This window comes from Crocodylus siamensis, chromosome 2 (genome assembly GCF_052110815.1).
Source record: "Crocodylus siamensis isolate JL-2025a chromosome 2, ASM5211081v1, whole genome shotgun sequence".
NCBI classification, from domain to species: domain Eukaryota; kingdom Metazoa; phylum Chordata; order Crocodylia; family Crocodylidae; genus Crocodylus; species Crocodylus siamensis.
Window position 1 is genome coordinate 163,651,122 of NC_143396.1, and position 19,206 is coordinate 163,670,327.

The 19,206-nt window shown below is 48.1% G+C and overlaps 1 protein-coding gene and 1 long non-coding RNA gene across 2 annotated transcripts in view; one reads left to right on the forward strand and one right to left on the reverse strand.

The window, feature by feature from the left end:
* Positions 1-11,056: 11,056 nt before the first annotated feature.
* LOC149871025 (16 kDa beta-galactoside-binding lectin-like) lies at positions 11,057-15,400 on the reverse strand. The gene is made up of 4 exons (XM_090034805.1): positions 15,254-15,400; positions 12,636-12,715; positions 12,285-12,456; positions 11,057-11,257 (listed from the first exon to the last, which is right to left on the reverse strand). Exons 1-4 carry the CDS (start codon positions 15,260-15,262, stop codon positions 11,114-11,116), a joined length of 405 nt encoding a protein of 134 aa, XP_089890931.1. The 5' UTR covers positions 15,263-15,400; the 3' UTR covers positions 11,057-11,113.
* Positions 15,401-15,659: 259 nt separating this feature from the next.
* LOC149871026 (uncharacterized) overlaps positions 15,660-19,206 on the forward strand; it is a 33,284-nt gene continuing 29,737 nt past the window's right edge. Inside the window, exon 1 of the long non-coding RNA XR_016440513.1 lies at positions 15,660-15,704. This is a non-coding gene — a long non-coding RNA (uncharacterized LOC149871026). The remainder of the gene's footprint in view (positions 15,705-19,206) is intronic.

A 19,206-nucleotide genomic window follows, 5' to 3' on the forward strand; every position in this document is an offset into this window, starting at 1 on the left:
AGTGCAGGCCATTGTTGTATAGTCTTCCTTGGGTCTGGCCCACACTGTGTCCTTCAGTCCTGCCTGCTTCCATTGTTTGTACACCTCTTTCTTCTTTCTTAAGAGGACCATAATTTCCCTGTTTAGCCAAAAGGGCTTTCCAGCCCTTTTGTTACCTTTCCTCTGCATGGGAATGGACTTCCTTTGTGCTTTGAGGATTGTGTCTTTAAGGAATGACCAACTCTTTATGCACTCCTTTCACCTTTGGCCCCTGGTCCCACAGCTCTTTCCCTACTAGGGACCCAAGTTGGTTGAAATGTGCATTTTTCAAGTCCAAAACTTCAGTCCTGCTATCTAATTTGTCTGCCTTACGACAGGCAGTGAACATGATGATTTTGTGATCCAGTGAAGTGGATCCCATCCCTTCCTAGGAGTCCACCCTCCCTAAATGGCCTGAGGTGCATGCTGTGGTTGAGGAATCCAAAGCCCTCTCAGTAGCACCACCATTGGAATCATCAGTTTACTTCCTCAGTGTATCCTTCCCTCCTAGGACTGTGGCCTGCACAGAACAGAAGAAAAGACTACCTGAGTGTCTGACCTCTTAAGCCCAGCCCCCAGAGCCCTGTAGTCACTCATGACCTGGTCTGAATTACTCCCAGCTATGACCCCAGGGAGATGGGAGTTCAAGAAGAGTGGTTGCTTCTCAAGGAAGCAATCCTCAGTGCACAAGCTAAATCTTTTCCAACATGGAGGAAAGGCACAGCAGCCCCCCTGGCTCTCTAGGGACCTAGCGGACCTCCTGCGGCTAAAAAGGAAAGCCTACAAAGGATGGAGGATGGGATTCACCTCCAAGGAGGATTACTCCGCGCTGGTCCGGTCCTGCGGGGAGCAAACTAGGAAAGCCAAGGCTGCAACTGAACTCCAACTAGCTTCAAGCATCAAGGACAACAAAAAAAGTCCTTTTTCAGATATGTGGGGAGCCGGAGGAAAAGCAAGGGCAATGTTGGACCCCTGCTAAACCAGATGGGGCAACTGACAACTGACGCCCAGGAAAAAGCCAACCTATTAAATAGGTACTTTGCGTCAGTCTTTCATCAGTCACATGGAATGCCCATGCCTGCTATGGGACAGGGAGATCCGGGTGATGGGGATCCCCTACCCTCCATAAATGCTGACCTCGTGAAGGAACACCTTGAGAAGCTGGATACCTTCAAGTCAGCCGGCCCTGACAACCTGCACCCCAGGGTACTCAAGAAGCTGGCGAGCGTCATAGCCCAGCCCCTGGCACGGATTTTTGAAAACTCCTGGTGCTCTGGTGTAGTGCCCGAAGACTGGAAGAAGGCCAATGTGGTGCCGATCTTCAAGAAAGGAAGGAGAGTGGATCCGGCTAACTACAGGCCCATTAGCCTGACTTCTATCCTGGGGAAGATCTTAGAAAAGTTTATTAAGGAGGCCATCCTTGATGGACTGGCCCAGGCTAACATCCTAAGGGATAGCCAGCACAGGTTTGTTGCGGGTAGGTCTTGTTTGACCAATCTCATTTCCTTCTATGACCAAGTAACCTATCACCTGGACGAGGGAGAAGAGATTGATGTCATATATCTTGACTTCAAAAAAGCTTTTGATCTGGTATCCCATGATCACCTCTTGGCCAAACTGGCCAGATGTGGTCTTGGCTCCACCACGATCCACTGCCTGGGAAATTGGCTCCATGGTCAGACCCAGAGGGTTGTAATTGATGGCAGTCACTCATCGTGGTGCCCTGTGACCAATGGGGTCCCTCAAGGCTCTGTCCTGGGACCCATACTGTTCAACATCTTCATTAATGATGTGGACATTGGAGTCAGGAGTGGACTGGCCAAGTTCGCCGATGACACCAAACTTTGGGGGCAAAGCATCCACACCAGAAGATAGGCGGGTGATCCAGGCTGACCTGGACAAGCTCAGCAAATAGGCAGACGAGATCCTCATGGTGTTTAACACCGAAAAATGCAAGGTTCTCCACCTTGGGAGGAAAAACCTGCAGCACCCTTATAGGCTCGGCAGTGCTACGTTGGATAGCACTGCAGAAGAAAGAGACCTGGGGGTCATCATTGACCACAAGATGAACATGAGCCTCCAATGCGATGCTGCGGCTAATAAAGCAACCAAAATGCTGGCTTGCATCCATAGATGCTTCTCAAGCAAATCCCGGGATGTCATTCTCCCCTTGTACTCGGCCTTAGTGAGGCCGCAGCTGGAGTACTGCATCCAGTTTTGGGCTCCACAATTCAAAAAGGATGTGGAGAAGCTTGAGAGAGTCCAGAGGAGAGCCATGCGCATGATCAGAGGTCAGGAAAACAGATCTTACGATGACAGGCTGAGAGACATGGGACTCTTTAGCCTGGAAAAGCGTAGGCTATGGGGTGATCTGATGGCCACCTATAAGTTTATCAGGGTGACCACCAGGATCTGGGGGAACGTTTGTTCACCAGAGCGCCCCAAGGGATGACGAGGTCAAACAGTCACAAACTACTGCGAGACCGTTTCAGGCTGGGCATAAAGAAGAATTTCTTTACTGTCCGAGCCCGCAAGGTCTGGAACAGTCTGCCAGCGGAGGTGGTTCAAGCACCTACATTGAACACCTTCAAGAGTAAATTGGATACTTATCTTGCTGGGATCCTATGACCCCAGCTGACTTCCTGCCCTTTGGGCAGGGGGCTGGACTTGATCTCCCGAGGTCCCTTCCAGCCCTAATGTCTATGAAATCTATGTCATTTGTTCCCACAATGGAGCTTAGCCCCCAGAAATGCAGGCATGCACACAGACACGCAGGCAGAGCCTGCAAGGCACTGCCCACCACAGCAGATAAGTCTGTCATGGGGAATTGGTGTGGGGGGCCAGATTGAGGCCCCTGTGGTGAAGGAGGTAATGGGGCAGGGGCAGGGACTGGGAAGAATGGGGCCCTGGATCAGGTCATGGGATGCTCAGAGCCCAGACAGCTCATCCAGTGGTGCGGGGGGGGGGGGGGGGGCTGCCACCACCATGCACACCCTGGCAGAGATCTGGGGGCACGTGCCCCTTGGATCTGTGCATGGAGGCAGGCTGCCACTGTGGTTGGGTTCTGTGCCCCACTGCTGCTGCCCTGGAGCAGCATGACACAATGTGCCTGCCACATGCAGGGCACAGAGCCCAACCCACCTCTGCCCCATACAGTGATCTGAGGGGCACATGCCCCCTGGGCCTCTGCCGGGGTACACACAAAAGTGGGAGCCCCCATGCACTCCTGGATGAGCCACTCTCCCGCAACCTGCCCCAACCCTGGGGCTCCATTCACCCCAGCTCCTGCTCCTACCTGTGTCTCACTCCTTCCCTCACTGTGGAGGCCTCAGTCTGCACCCCCACAGATTTACCTGATGGGGGGCAGGGTATGTGTGCACTGCCATGCACTCAGCCCCTCTCCAAATGATACTTTCTACCTCTGCCTATGGCTAGGATTCAGAGAGACCTTGACAAATTGGAGGACTGGACCACAAGAAATTTCATGAGGTTCAATAAGGAAAAGTACAAAATCCTGCACTTAGGACAGAACAATCCCATGTATCACTACAGGCTGGGGACCAACTGGCTAAGCAGCAGCTCTGCAGAAAAGGTCCTGGGGGTTACAGTGAACAATAAGCTGAATAATGATACAACAGTGTGCCCTTGTTGCCAAGAAGGCTAATGGCATACTGGGCTGCATTAGTAGGAGCATTGCCAGCAGATCAAGGGAAGTGATTTTTCCCTTCTATTCAGCTCTGGGGAGGCAACATCTGGAGTACTGCGTTCAGTTTTGTCCTCCCCCTCCCCCCCACTACAGAAAGGATATGGAGAAATTATAGAGAGTTTATCAGAGGGCAACAACAATGGGGAGGGGGCTGAGGAACATGACTTCTGAGCTGAAGTTGAGGGAACTGGGCTTATTTAGTCTGGAGAAGAGAAGACTGAGGGGTAATTTACTAGCAACCTACCTGAATTGGGGGGGGGGGGGGTTCCAAAGAGGCTGGACCTAGACTGTTCTCAGTGGTGGCACATAACAGAAAAAGGAGCAATGGTTTCAAGTTGCAGCAAGGGAAGTTTAGGTTAGATATTATGAAAAGCTCTCTCACTAGGAGGGTAGTAAAACACTAGAACAGGTTACCCAGAGAGGTTGTGGACTCTCCATCCTTGGATGTTTTTAAGATGTAGCTAGACAGAGCCATGGGTGGGATGATATATTTGGGGATGGGACTGCCTTGAGCAAGGAGTCACGCTCTCCTAAGGTCCCTTCCAACACTAATTTTCTATGATTTTGTGATTTGCTGGCACTCACAGGAGGAGACAAAAGAAAACACTGAACCTGGCACAGATACAGCAATGGATTGTCATTAAATCTTGATCACTAGCCATTTCAGTGGATTTCCCTTGATCAAAGAGATGGATACCAGTCAGGGCCACTTTTTCAAGTTAATTGAGCAACAGGCCACCAGATGGAGACCTTAAATCATCTGATGGAACTAATTGGAGATAACCTGCCAAAGAAAACTGGAAGTGATAAAAAGAGGGTCTTTCACCAACTCTCCTGAAGATGGTGAAGAAGGAACCAAGTTAGACTGGACAAGCTCCCCAACTTGGAGATAAGGAGAAGGGATACTAGAGGATTTAAGACCAAAGTATGTTCCACATTGGTGTCCTCAGGATCAAGGAAGTGTGTGTAGAAAGGTACTATTTTAAATAGAGCTGTTTGTTTCTTGTGCTAGATTAATTGTGATGAACTCATCTTTTCCTCAAGGGACAAGGTAGGTGGCCTTCAATAGACATACACCAGCCTTCTCATTCTTGAAGAGTTCTTCTACACACCCACCTGGATCTCTTCTATTAATGGCATGCAGCAACAAAGATGGTTTGATAGACCTTGGTCTGAGAACTTCTGTCTGGCACATTTCACATATTTTTGAAGTCAGCTGTGAACCGTGGCCCCCTGCATAGTGAAACACCTGGAGACTCCCTGGTTTGCCTACTCTTAAGAGTGTGGAGTGAGTAAGAATTGGTCCTAGGCAGCAGTCTATGGAGAGGTTGCTTTGAAAGAAACATGGCTGATTATTTCTTTGCTCCCTCTTACCCCATTCCTTGCCCCCACATTTTCTTGCTGTCCTGCATTTGATGTTTGTATCTTCTGCATCTCTACTAAACTGATAGGCTTCCAGCTCCCCTTTTCTTGTTGTGTACTGGGGGCTAATGATGAGGCTTCATTATGCATCTTATTGCTGTAGCACCAAGAAGTCTCATGCTGAAATCAGAGCCCCACTGGGCAAAGTGCTGCACAGGTGCCTAGGAAGAGACACTCCTGCTGTAAGTTTCTTACAACTTGAATCCAACCTATTCCCATGAATGCTTCTGCCCCCTATATGCCTTCCCAACACACACTAGTCTTTCAGCAAGTCCAGGTGAAACTGTTTGGTAAGGCCATCCAGCACTCATCATCCCTATTCCCATGGCCATGGGGTAGGAAAGAAATATACCTTCACTAGGGTGCAAGCATTGGAGAAATGTCCCAGTTGTGAGTACCTGAGTTACAAGAAAATGTTTTTGCCTCCCGGCACTACCTACCTGCCAGTGGTGGCTAGCTCAGGTTGGACAAGCCAGCCAGTTCTAGCAGCTTGATTGGATGCAGCTTTCTTCTTTCAGGCTCTGTGCAAGTAGGTAATATACCTACCCCTACAGATAGATTTCTGTTGGGAAGCCTTACTGAAGGGAGGGATGATGACTCTGAAACTCATGCTAGGCTGGGTGTCACGGGCGCGGGGCCCTAGGAGCGGCCATGATCTCTCCAACACCCCCTACTGTGCCAAATTGGCAATCAAGCACCCTCATTCTCTCCTGCCACATCTTTGATGGTATCTATTTTATAAGGGAGGCTGCCTTTTGTCCTCTTGGACACAGTGCTCTGGTTTATCCTGGCCCCTGTTCTGTATGGATTGACTTGGTGCACCCAGCCTTATGGGCTATGCGTGATTCCAACCTCCCCTGTATCATGCCCCAAGCCTCGCAGCCAGTGCCCCTCACAGGCACCCCCAGACTTGTCACACAGCCAGCACCCCTCATAATTGGGGCTCAGGTGGCCATAGCCAGGCCCCCAAATTCCCTCCTTGGGTCAACAGTTCCTGTGGGACTCAGGCAGCCTCATCCTTACCTGGCCCCCAGTCCTCTGTGCCCTCTCAGGGCGGGGGTCAATGCCCCCTGAATGTCATGCCCTCCCTAGGGCTCCTCACCTCTAGGCACCCCCTCTGGGGCTCCGCCCCCACTGGGCTTCTCTCACATTCGCCCTCCCTGGGGCTCCGCCCGCACTAGGGCCTAGGTGGCCGTAGCTATGCCTGGCCCCCTCCCATGCGCTGTGCCCTCTCAGGGCTGGGACAGTACACCCCTCAATACTGTGCCCTCTCTGGCACCAGGGTCCCCACACTGCTGTGGGCCCCTCTGAGGCCTCCTCCAACCCCTATTATCCTCACCTGGTCTTCCGGTTTTAAACTCAAAGCAATAACATAAGCCAATCGGCTACAACTCAAAACTAAGCCTCCTGGCTAAAACACAAACCCTGAGCCCTCTGGCTAATCATCATTCAAATCCCTACCAGGTCTTCCTCTGCCTGGTATCCTCACCCATAAGCTGCTCAGGCTAGCAGACTTCCCTACTCTGCTTACTCCTGCAGAGCTCCCTCTTCCTCACCTGCCAAAGAGAAACTGCTTCCCTAGCCTCAGCTTGGACTACATTTTTATAGTTCAGGCCCTGCCCCCTTCCGGTCAGCTGACCAACTGCGGTTGCCCTGGCAACCAGCACCTGTATCTCTTTATAGGCGCACAGCACCAAAGTGCCCCTGCGACACTGGGGCCTACTCACAAAAGCTAAAATGCAAAATACTGATGCTAACTGCATAGTGCAAGAGGATGCGAGTTCATGGCTAGGCCATCTGAGCAGAAATAATGAGGTATCCCTTCCAGCTTATCTTACTATATTCATGATGCTTTCAAGCAGGTTCCTAGTTGTCTGGTATGTAACCGTGTGAAATGTATATCCTTGATTAATTGGTATGGTAAATATTTCTCTTGCAATTAACTCATGTTATGTACAGGAAGAGTCATTCTCCATGTGATAGCTGTCTCCTCCTGATTTACTTCTGTTTTGCTGTTTCCTCCTGATTTACTTTTATTTTGTCTAGTGGGTCCCTTCATTTTCGAAAGACACTCCCCAAACTTTGTGTTTTTCCTGGTTGTTAATCAGTTTTGTGATGTGTTCCAAACTTAGTAGAAATGGATAACCTCTTATCACTGAGGTTCAAATTGGAACTTTCTGCTGACCAATAATGAGCAGTTTGATTAACCGGATTTTCCTGTCAATTACTGCTTGGGACTCTCTCTTGATTTATACAACTAAAAGAATGCTTTGAAGATGCTGGACTAAGGGTATAAGAAAAGTGAAAGAGCGAACGGCACATGCTTCAAGAGTGAGAAATCTGTCTCTGATACCAACTGCTGCTGCGCCCAGCTTACCAGGCACACCCTGTTGGTTTGGGGGCTGCGGGAGGGTGGAGTCCAACTAGTATTTCAAAATGTGTCCCAACCCCCCAGGTTCTAGCTGCTATTTTCAGACTCACCATGACCCCTGCCAACAGCTGAGTATGTCTTTCAGTCTTATTTTATCCTGGTCTATTAAGCAGATGTTGCATTCTAGTGTAAGGGCCATCCTCCATGCCTTGGGCTGACTGTCTCATGGGGAATAATAGGAATGCAACTCTGGGGTGCAGCACTCCAGAAACTTCTCTGTTCCCAGCCCAGAGTCTCCAGCAGGAAATGAAGGCAAAAGTCTACTACCTTCCTTATATAATTACTGCTGCATCCACAGCAGCAGCAGCTATCCACACAGGAGAATGCATCAGTACATCTTTCTCCAGAAAGAGGACAGGAGTTACTAAGAGATGGCCCTAAACCGGTCCAATGAACAGCTTCTAATGGTGACACAGTCCAGCATGTATGCACCATATGGCTACGTCCCAGCAGGCAGAGATACTGAAGCTAAATACAGACAATCTAAAAGCCAGAACCTGAATCAATTCAATCTTTGCAGGTTAACCTAAACTACATAGATTGCACCAAGAAGCAATTAAACAGACATTCACTTCTGATTCTGGAAATGCAGCCACGTGCCTGCAGTGGCTCAGGCCAGAAGCTGGGCAGAGGGGCACTAGAGCACACCTCCCAGCCACTGCCCAAGGAAAGGGAGGAGAAAAGCCCTTCAAGGTTTTTTCCCCCTCCCTGCTCAAGCAGAAGGGCTTTGGCCAGGCTCTAACCTGAGGCCAGCATGCTGAGGGGGGAAGTGGGACTTTAAAGGGGTTGCTTTGCCCCTACCAGGCAGACCCTGGCTGGGGTCCCATGCAGTTGTGGGATCCTCCTCTCTCCCCTCCACCTCAGCTTGATGGCCTGGCCAATGTCTGGCTATGCCCCCCACCCCTCCATTCAAGCAGGAAGCAGAGGAAAAGACTGAGGGGCTGCTCCACTCCTACCAGGCAGACACCAGCTGGGGTTCAGAGCCAGGTTGCCTACCGGCAACCACCCTCTCAGCCAGCTGGAGCAGTGACAGTACTCCAGCTAGGGAGCGGGGGTCACCCATGTTCTGCTGGAGCACACATCACAGCCCAGGGCTACAAAGCATTGTGGGATGCTGGGGGACTGTGAGTTAACTTGAACTAGGAAGGCATCTGGGACAGAAGTTCCATAAACTGGTTTGACCTAAATCAGTTCAGTCTGATACTACATCCAACCAGGTTTATCTTAAACTGGTTTGGGCCAGTTTAGAAGTGCTTTAAAGTGCACTGAACTTCTCTTTTGTTACAGATTTTAGCCAGTTTCTGATCACCAAAATAAGTTTATATGTAACTTCTGTCCCTGGCCTGAGAAACAAGGCTGTCCATAAGTCTCCTCTGTCCCTTCATAAAGTCAGGGCCCTCTTTTCCCTTGAAAGTACTCTTCCTACCCTTTCTTAAATATGTTCATCTGGCCTGTGGGCTGGTCACATACCACTCATCTGGTCCACAAGGCCAAATGAGTTTGACACCCCTGACTTATTAGATATCTAATCTTGTGCAGCTGCTTAGATTTCAAGCACTTAGCACTTCACCTGAAGATTATTCACTGCACAGCTTCGGAAGCAGGGGCCAAAAATTGTCCGCCACCAGGCAGGTTCACTTTTGTTTACTCTCCTTCTGCCTCCAAGAATCTTATACTCTTGGCTGGCTATCGGGCCAGCTTCAACAGGATGGACATATGTGCAGAGAACAGGTATTTCAAGCAGTCAAGTCCTAGCTATGCAAAACCAGCCCCTCAGCAGGTCAAGGAGGGCAGAACAGGGATACAGCCAGGATGAAGTGGAAGAGAATACTCCTTCTCCTTCAAAAGGAAAATTGCATCCTCCATGCTGCATGTTTCTCGGAAGTAACAAGAGAGGTGAGCTGATTAATGCAGATGGTACAGAAAAAGCACCTAAGGATAGGACAAGTGGAATGAGAAGAAAATAGCATGCGACTTCCCAAGCCCCATCAACTGCTCTGCTGCCACCTGCCAAGCAGCCAGGCCTCAGAGGGAGCCAATAGGGATAGGTGATCCATAAATTTAGGCTGTAAGACCACTTTTCCAAGAAAGGGTTGGAACAGCCCTCCCACTACACCAGTTCCACACTCAGAAGTTTCCCAGAACCCATTTCTAGTCATAACTTTACAAGTGTGTTATCTGAAAGCAAAGCTATTGCACCAGCATCATTCCTAACTTCAGCTCTGAGGACAGGGCACTTTGCTCAGCTTTGAAACAGTCCTCTCACTTCTCAAAGAAGCAAAGATAGAGTTCACTCTATAAAGCAGACACTCCCCTACCCCAGTCTTTCTTCACAAGATTTTACCTCACTTCACAGGACAGTTGTGGTGGGTAAATATTTCTTCTCAGCTTAAATTGGAGGTGGAACACAGGATGGAAGTGAATGGAGAAGCCAAATATCCCAGATCAAATCACCAGGTGCATTTAGTCTGTTCTTAGCATTATCCAGCTCCTCCCCTCTTACCTGACTGCTGATGTCAGATCTAATTACTCTGATATTTCTATACAGTTTATCACTCTGCTGTTTGGACCAGCCCCATTGGTCTCTTGCCCCGACCTCTTACTCCTTCACAATGCTATCAGGAACATTATGTGGAGCACAACTGCTGGTTTCCCCATCATAGGATGTTAGCATCAAGAGACAGAGGCAGGCAAGTAGCACGTCAGTTTTCTCAGAAGCTAAAATAGGAGGAACAGTATCATCTTTACCTGATGGTTCACACTAGCCTTACCAAAGTGATCTGTAGTGAACAAAAGAAATGTATGCCAACCAGTGTCCACACACAGCACAGTATCACAAGTCATTTTAAAGATTTCTCAGTTGGACCCAGACCCCACTGCTAGAGTCACATCCACCCACTCCTGACTGGTCTCACCCTCCCAGCTTAATATTTCTTCCCTCCCCAGCCTTACTCTTTCATATCCTTGTGTATGAAAAACACTCAAGAGCAGCCCCAGCTCCACTCCAGCCCCTCTTCCACTCCCTCCCCAAATCAGGAAGAGCTTTAGGCAGTCTGCCTGTGAAAAGAAAGGGACTTGTTCATTCTTGGCAGACTGCCTCTTTCAGAGGCTCAGCATCTCTCTGCCAAGAGCTGATAGCTAGGTGCACTGGTATTCCCTCCTAGTCTAATAGAGCCAGCCATAAAGGAGGTAAGGCTTACCCTGCCAGCTGATACCCAGCAAATGGACAAACTGAGCTGCTGAGAAGCCGTACACACCAGGCAGCAGATAGAGAGCAGCTTAAAAAAAGGAGACCAGCATTAATGGCCTTTTTTGGAGTGACAGCAGCTACTAGCCAGCAAATTGACAGGCAGGCACCATAGTCCAGAGAGAATTCCTAATAAGTGTGTGCTTCTGATCTAGTTGGTCATGGCCTAGCCGCTTCTGTTTGAGGTAGGAGAGGAAAATGGCTAAAACAAAAGATATAACAGAAAGAAAACTCAGGGCAAGTTCAGTTTATTTCAGTACAGGGACCTCAGAGGAGGAGCATTAAACAGTTAATTGAATTTAATGACTTTGACTGCAAAGTCACCCTCAGTAGACATGTACTCAATCTTCTCCAGGTTCAGGCGGTTGGGGAATACAATCTCCTTATCAGCCAGTCCTACTTTCAGCTCAGTTGTGTCAAAGGAGATGCATATCTGCAAAAAGAGAACATATGACAGAAGCAGCCTGTGAACCTTACAGCAGGTTTCTGCGCCCCCACCCTGCCACCCCTCCCCGCTCAGTCCAGAACCGGCTGCAGCTGTCTTGAGGGAATTTCATGTGGCTCAGCCTCCCTTCTTCTGCCAGTTGGTATTATTATTAACTGGGGAGGGAAGAGATGATCAGCCCAGAGTTTAGCTGAAAAGACAGAGGAAGGATAGCATGATTAAGGGACAAGATAGTCTTCCTATCTCTGCCACGGATTCCAAATCTGGAGTACCTACAGCTGGCTAGACTCATGACCTAGGAGTTCCCATTGAAATGTTGCTGTTCAACCAGTTTTAAGTTGGGAATGTCAACATTTAAAACAAACAAACAAACAAACAAACTTTTTTTGAGAAAAGAAGGAAAGAAAGGGTGAACTTCAGACATGAGTTTATTATAACCAGCTCTAATGGTTTCAGGTGTTAATTCCCCATACTCCCCACCCCCTAATTAATATTCATAAGCAGCTTCTTCACAGGCACAAGGGGAAGCTCAATTCACTAGTGACAGGGACCCCCTTTGACACTAGCACTACATAAGAGGCATGGATAGAAGCCACAGTGGCCAAAACAGTCTTTTCTCTGAAGGAAAGCACTCCTTTACCACCAGGGCTGTCCGGGGGGGGGGGGAGGGGTGAAAAATCATGACGATTGCCCCAGGCCCTGCACTTTGGGGAGCCCTGTGGAGCTGGGCAAAGTGGCTGTGGTGACTCCGCACCGCCACTGCTTGCTTTGTGTCTAGCCACTCGCAACTCTCATAGTAGGTAGGGTCAGAAGGGACCTGATCAGATCATCAAGTCCACCCCGTCATGCCCGACCCCCTCCTTCTCACCCCATTGCAGATGCTGCCACGGCCAATGGCAGTGGCAGCTTCTTTGGGTCCAGGGTGCATGGGATCGGAGCAGGGGCAGGGCCCTGCGTGGCCTGATTTGCCCTGGGCCCCGCACCCTGCTTAGGTTGACTGTTTATTTCTCCTCACCTCAGTCTTGTCACCCTGTTGGAAGGGAAAATCCATTTCCCTTTCCTCTGCTCCCCACGCCCCATCTTCCATGGAGTTGCACACAATGGTATTCACATCCCCATGGCAGTCAAAGCGGGGGTTGAAGTGCAGCACGAGGTTGCTGCTGTCCTTGCCCACATTCAAGGCAAAGCTGTGAGGACATCATAAAAGACGTTAGCAGCACAGAATGACTCCCAGTACTGGAGTTTGCTCCATTTGTCAGGGCTGTCAAACAGACAGACAGCACTATAAGTGCTCAGATCTTCAGGAAAGAGTGGCAGATATCCTCCACGGTGCATCCTGCAGTCACTGCTGGGCTGCCCAACTCACCCTTTGGCATCTGGCAGGATCTTCCCCTTCACTCTGATGCACCCTCCAGGCTGGATATTCAGGTGAGTAACCTCCAGTCCCTAAAAAGGAGTAAAACAACAAATATTAGTCTTCCCCAGGTGGCTCACTAGCCCTAGTACCCTGAATTGGGGTATAGGAGGCCAGCACAGGAATGGTGTACAGAGCCTTCTGCCTCTAAGTCACCTAGTCCAAGCAATCAGTGCATAACCATAGCCAAGTGGCTTATGAAGTATTTGTTGGTTGCAATTCAACCCTTGCTGAGCAGAGCTCCAAGTTTTATGAATTGCAGGCACTCACTGGTCTGTTTGCAGCCTGTGCAGAAGTCAGCAATCAGACTGGCAAGAGACTGAGCAAGAGGTGGGTAGCCTCTGACAGTCCACAAGGATGCAGAAGGCATGGCATACACACAGGGAAGCCTGTACTGCTGCTACCAGCTTTGGGCTTTGTTTGCCCGCAGATGATGGGCTCAGATCTCTCAAGGAAGATAAAAAAAAAAAAAAAAAAAAAATGTAGCTGGGGAAGGAGTCTAAAAAGCCAAAAAGAAAGATTTTCCTTCAGCAAACTTAAGTGACCAGAAAGCCAAGAGAGAGCTTTTTAGGGCGAGAGCAAGAGAAGAAGTGGGAAGAAGGGCAGGAAAAAAGCACTTGGGACAGACATTACATGTAAACCAGTTTAAGTGATCAGAAACTGGTTTAAACCTGTAACAGAACAGATGCTCATTGCACATAAACCAGTTTGAAAATGGCTGAAACCGGTTTGAGAAGTCTCACATTCAAGTAGGTTTAACTGATTTGGGTCAAACCAGTTTATGAAATGTCCGTCCCAGACCCTTGCCTGGTTTAAGTTAAAAGTCAGAGTCCTCCAGCAGCCCAGATGCTTTGCAACCCTGAGCAGGGCTCTGCTTTCTGCTCCAGCCCAGCAGGACTGGTCCTTCCCCTCTGCTCCCTGGCTGCTGCTCTGGCAGACACTTCAGGTACAGAGGCATCTACCTGGCTTCCTTCTGCTCCCCACATTCTTCTCACCATTCCCTGCTCAAGCAGGGAATACCTCTTCCCCTCTGCCTTACACAAACACCTCTCAGCATCAGCTAGCATACCACATGTTAGCTATGGTCTGTACTGCAGGAGACAAGACAAAGGTAGAAAGAACAGTGATTTAGGGCTTTTTGGATCTAGTCAACAGGTAGCTGGTAATGTCCCTCCACTCCTTCCTTGGAAAAAGTTAAGAAAAGCTTAAGATAGAGGCTGTTGTTAGTATTTATCAGCCCATCAACAAAACAAGTCTCTGTGTAACCCAATGTTCTGTTGGGGATGGCAGGGGGTCCCTCCCTAATCAGAGCATCTTGCCAGAGCCTGACCAAGCCCCCTCTCAGCTCACCACTGTACAAGGGAGGGAGGGCTGCTCTAGCACCCCCGCTGCTTCTAGCCCAAGCCACTGCAGGCATGTGCCTGCATCTCTTTAGTCCAGAGAGGATGTCTATGAGATTAAAAACTGGTTTAGCCTAGACAGGTTAAACTAACCTTCAAAGACTGAATCAATTCGGGATCAGGCTTTTTCAGTGTCTAGCTCTATCCCAGGTACCTCCAGCCTTCCTTCTCCCTCCCTCCCCTGCAAAATACAGCCCTAGGAATCTGGACTTCACTTGAGCCTGAAGATCCATTCTGTGTTTGGCATTAGGCAGCATTCTGACCCTGCACCACAAAAGAGAGCAGGAGCGCATTTAGACCAACATGTCCCAACAATGACCTTCAGTTGAAGCCCTAGCCTAGGTTTTAGCTAAACTGCCTTAAATAAGTTAAAAGCTCTCCTTCCTCATTTTAAGCAGCTCTTAAAATGACCAATTCTTTCCTTCCTTTTGCCATACTGCTAGAGTCAGGCTTTTTCACTAACTTCCGTATCCATAGACTGCTTATCACCATGGTACCCAAGAACTATTAATCCTCTATTTCCAGGCTTTCTGCTGCTTTTCTGTAGCAGGAGTAGAGTCTAAAAACAGAGCAGACAGATGAATTAAGTGGGACCCAGCCACCAAGACAGAGATGAGCATGGAACACCAAAGAAAATGATGATAAAAAAGGCTGGAATCCCACAGGTAGGTCAAACCTACCCTCCCATCCTAGGCTTTTCTTGCAGTTTCCTTGAACTAAGTCAAAATAAACTGAAATGGTAGGGAATGAAAAAAATAGCCTTTTTTCCTAATGTGAAGATTTTAGGCTATCAGGTTTTGTAAACTTACAAAATGTTTTGTACTGTGAAACATTCAAGATCTGGCAAAACAGATCAATAACCATACTAACGTTTCCAGCAAAAACACACACAAAAAAAGTCTTAACTTAAATGTTTGAAAGTAATCAGCAGCCCCTGGGGCCCACTCCAGAAACAGGATAGGTTTAGGTTTTTCTGGGGCAAGAAGTTGTACTTCTCCCTCTTTCCTCTCCCAAAAGTCTGAGATAACAGCTATGCATTTTCTCTACCCATAATTTATTTTTTTCCCCTATCAGCCAGTTCCCTGCCTCCCTAAGCAACACCCATATTTTACAAATGAACTCTGAAGCTTTTCATTCTAACAGCCATAGCTAGGAGGAGATGAGACTCACATGCTCCATGCTGCTGACTGAAGCCCAAAAAGCTAGATCAACCACTCAATTCTCAGATCCAAGATTCAGCTGTGACTCAGCACTGATTCTCCCATTGACTTTAAATAGCAACTGGATCATGTGACAAAGGCAGCAGCAGGAGGTGGGGGGTGAGAGGAGAGAAGAGGGTTACTGAAGAATTAGGCTTGTTGTGAGCAATAGTAGATTCATATAGGGAGTGGAGAGCTAGCTCAGTGGCTTTGTTCCCAAAAACTGCATATTTTTTTAGTCAGGCTATTACATTTATGCTGAACAGCAACAGGGCTGTTTCTGAACAATATTTTTTTTAAAGAAAAGATGTGGAGCTTGTGGGTATAAAATAGTTGGTTCCTGAAACAATCTTATATTTACCTGCTAGCGACCATAAATCAATGCATGCATGCTCACACTCACACTGTCTTCCTTAACTGAGGTGAGTGCTATGATATTTTGACACAGCTCTCCAAGTGCTGTTGTATATGCAGTATGGTAGCTTTTGTCCTTTTAAATGAGGGAAATGAAGATTTGCTGGCTGGGGTTTGGGCAGGTGAAGAGGAGGATTTTGAGCCTGGCTCTTCTGCTGTGTATTGATTTGGCATCTGATTGTAATTAGTTCCCATTTCTACGGCTTTGGGGGGGAGGAGAGGGTAATGAAGCCTAATGAGTTGACTGCTTGCAAAACATAATTATTATTCTCTGCTACTACCTCTTAAAAAATTGCTGATGTGAAAGAAGTGCTTTTAAAAATTAAGCTCGCATGTGATTCACCAGCAAAACAACTGGGAATTCAAACCCCAGCTCTTTAGAACAGTGATCTAGCCAGTCTGAATCCTGATTAAAAGAGGGAAAAGAAGTGCTTTGTTAGCTCAGGAAAAGATCTGGCAGGAGTAAATGGAGTCAGTAAGAGAAGGGATTATTTTTCAGTAAGTTGTTACCACTTGCTGTTACTGTATCTCCTGGCAGAACCATAGCATCATTACCCCATGAGGATTCTGCAAAGAAAAGGAACGTGGCTTTAAGCTGTCTTCTATACTGGCTTTGTGTGAGCTAGGAGGAGAGAGTCATATAACCAGAATACAGGCAAGCTGGACTCAGTTCCTGGCTCTGTTAGAGCTTTTCCAAGTCATTTAACTCCTCTGGGCCTCAGTTTCCCTATGTGTAAAATGGGAATAATGATCCTTATATCAGTAGAGCCATTGTGAGAGTGCCTTGAATGTTTCTCAGTGTGCTTGAGAGACCCACGGATAGGGCCATATAAGGGCAAAATATTCTCTGTTTGGCTTACAAACTAATCAGGGCTGAGGCCGCTTTCTAACAGTAAATACTCAGGTTAAAAGAGAGTGGTTTGGGGAGATACAGAGGTGTAGATGAAACTGACCAAAGGAATCCATGGCAAAATAGCAAAAGAAAATATTTTACTGACTAGGTGATTAATAAGACTGGTACTGCAAGCTACCCCACCCCAAATTCCAAACCTTTATTGTTGGATTGAGAATTCCTGTGACATAGGAAAAATCCAGTTTGCTGCAACTAAATATCAAATCCTGTCCTAAGAGAAATGCCCATGGTAACTGTATCCATTAAAATACTGAAAGCTGGACAAAGCACTGATGGAGAACAGCTGAAGGCCAAGCCATCTTGTACTCACAGAAGATGAATTAAGGCTCTGATCCTGAAGGGAGCTACCTTTTCAGCTGTTTACACTTACAGAAGCCATGTTCAAGTCTGTGTAGAGCTCACTGAGCTCAGTGTAGAATCAAGGCTCAAGCTGATCCAAGGTCTGGGACTACATTTTTTTATTAATAACATTTGTGTCATCAGCACAGAAATGTTCTGTGGAACTGTGTCTGTTTCCTCCCTTTCTTAAGGGAAGGTTTCTAGACAAGGGCCAGAATGAATGGACTCTGATTGCTTCCAGTGACAGAGATCTGTAGACAAGCAGGAGTACTTGCAGCTTCTTGTTTCCCTTACTTTTGGGAAATCAAGGAAAATCCTTGGTGGTTTCTGCAATGGGTTCTGCTCACTGCTGCCTAGAGCATTCCTTGAAATACTATTGGGATTGATCAGGTCAGGCATTCAAAAGTTATGGGAGGACAATAAAAATGTCCCCAAGCTGAGAGGAGGGCTCACAATATTGGCCAATGTGTAGTTTTTAAACTAACATAGGAATTTCTACATGGGGAGTTGTTAGGACGTTTGTACATGCAATGTTACTATGGACACATGATGAAAATTTCCATTTATGTGGCTAAATGGCATTACACATATGCAAGTTTGGGGATTTTAAATGAGTCTGCATCATTGTAAACTAAACTACTATCTCAAAGTAGTTTAGTTTGAAATGTTGCAACTTGGAACATTGCAGCCATTAATCTGTCAGCTTGCTCTCTACTGTGGGAGAGGCAGGCAGGCTCCAGAGAAAAAAGGGGTCAGGCCCCTCATCACTTCTGCCTTCAGCAGGCTTCTGTGGCTGGCAGGATGCCTGAGGCTGCCTGGAATATAGGCTGGCTTGCCTCTGGGGCAGCATGGGAAGATGGCAGAAGGATGGCTGGGTGTGCTGGTGGCCAGAGAAGGCAGTGGAGATGGTGCATGGGGTGCTGGAAGCCTGGGCAGGCTCAGGAAAGAATTGGATCAGGCACCTCTGAGCTGAGGCAGCACCTGGCCAGCTAGTAGCCCACCAGGGCAGCCCCTTGCACCATCCCTGATGTCTTCTCCAGCTACCAGTACACCCAGCCACTCTCCTGCTGCCTCCATGTGCTGCCCCAAGGGCAAGTCAGCCTGTTCCCAAGTGGCCGCAGGTGTCTGCTGAAGGCAGAAGTGATGAGGGGCCTGGTCCTCTTTTTCAGTGTAGCCTGCCCACCACTCCTCTGCCCAGAGGGTGAGCTGACACATTAATGGCACAGACTAATGGGCCCCAGCCATGGGAGAGGCAGACAAGCTCTCCCCCAGAAAAGGATTGGGCCCTTCTCCGTTTTTACTTTCGGCAGGCACCTGCAGCCACCAGGACAATGACATATACACAATGACAGAAAAATAAAACCCACCATTTCAATTTAGGGGTCATAGAATAGAACCCTGAAAGAATAAACCCCCATCACATATACAAGTGCCCTTAAACTTTAATTAATTTTGGGGTGGGTTTGGATTTTCTACATCAATATAAACTAAACTAGCATTACTTCTGTGTATGGGAAAGGCCTGGGATTCTCTGAGCTGGTCAGTGCAGACTGCCACTGAGTCCAAGACAGCTGCTCATCACAAAAACTTGCCTGCTTGCCCAAGCACACCAAACCTGTCAGTTTGGTAGTGTAAATGGCTTGGGAGCAGGTCAGAGTGACCCTAACCAGTGGCCCCAGCGCTGTGCCCTCCCTTAGGAGTGGGTAGGAAGGGCTTATATCCTTAGTGAGTGTCCCAGGCTCAGTGAGAAGACCACTCCGAAAAGGGATCTTAGAGTCATAGTCAACACAAAAATGAACATGAGTCGCCAATGTGATGAGGTAATAAGTAAGGCTAACCGCACTCTTCTTTGCATTAGTAAGTGCATCACGAGCAGGTCCAGGGAGGTGATACTTCCCCTCTATGCAGCATTGGTGAGGCTGCAGCTGGAGTACTGTGTCCAGTTTTGGGCACTGCACTTCAAGGGGGATGTGGATAACTTGGAAGGGGTTCAGAGGAGGGCTCCTCGTAAGGTTGAGGGCCTGCAGCTAAGATTCTATGAAGACAGAGTGAGGGACCTGAATCCTTTCAACCTCCACAAGAGAAGGCTGAGAGGCAAACTTGTTGCAGGCTACCAGCTCATCCGGGGGTGGGGGGGGGGTTACTCTGTTTACCAGGGCACCCCTCGGGGTTACTAGAAGCAATAGCCATAAACTGTAGCAGAGCAGATTTAGATTGGACATCAGGCAAAAATTCTTTACGGTGAAGGTTGCCAGAAT

Excerpts from the sequence above, each read along its gene's own strand:
- LOC149871025 (XM_090034805.1), bottom strand. Across the intron at positions 12,457-12,635 it reads ATCCTGCCAGATGCCAAAGG|CTTTGCCTTGAATGTGGGCA; the intron begins GTGAGTTGGGCA and ends ATGTCCTCACAG. Across the intron at positions 11,258-12,284 it reads AACAGGGTGACAAGACTGAG|ATATGCATCTCCTTTGACAC; the intron begins GTGAGGAGAAAT and ends CTCTTTTTGCAG.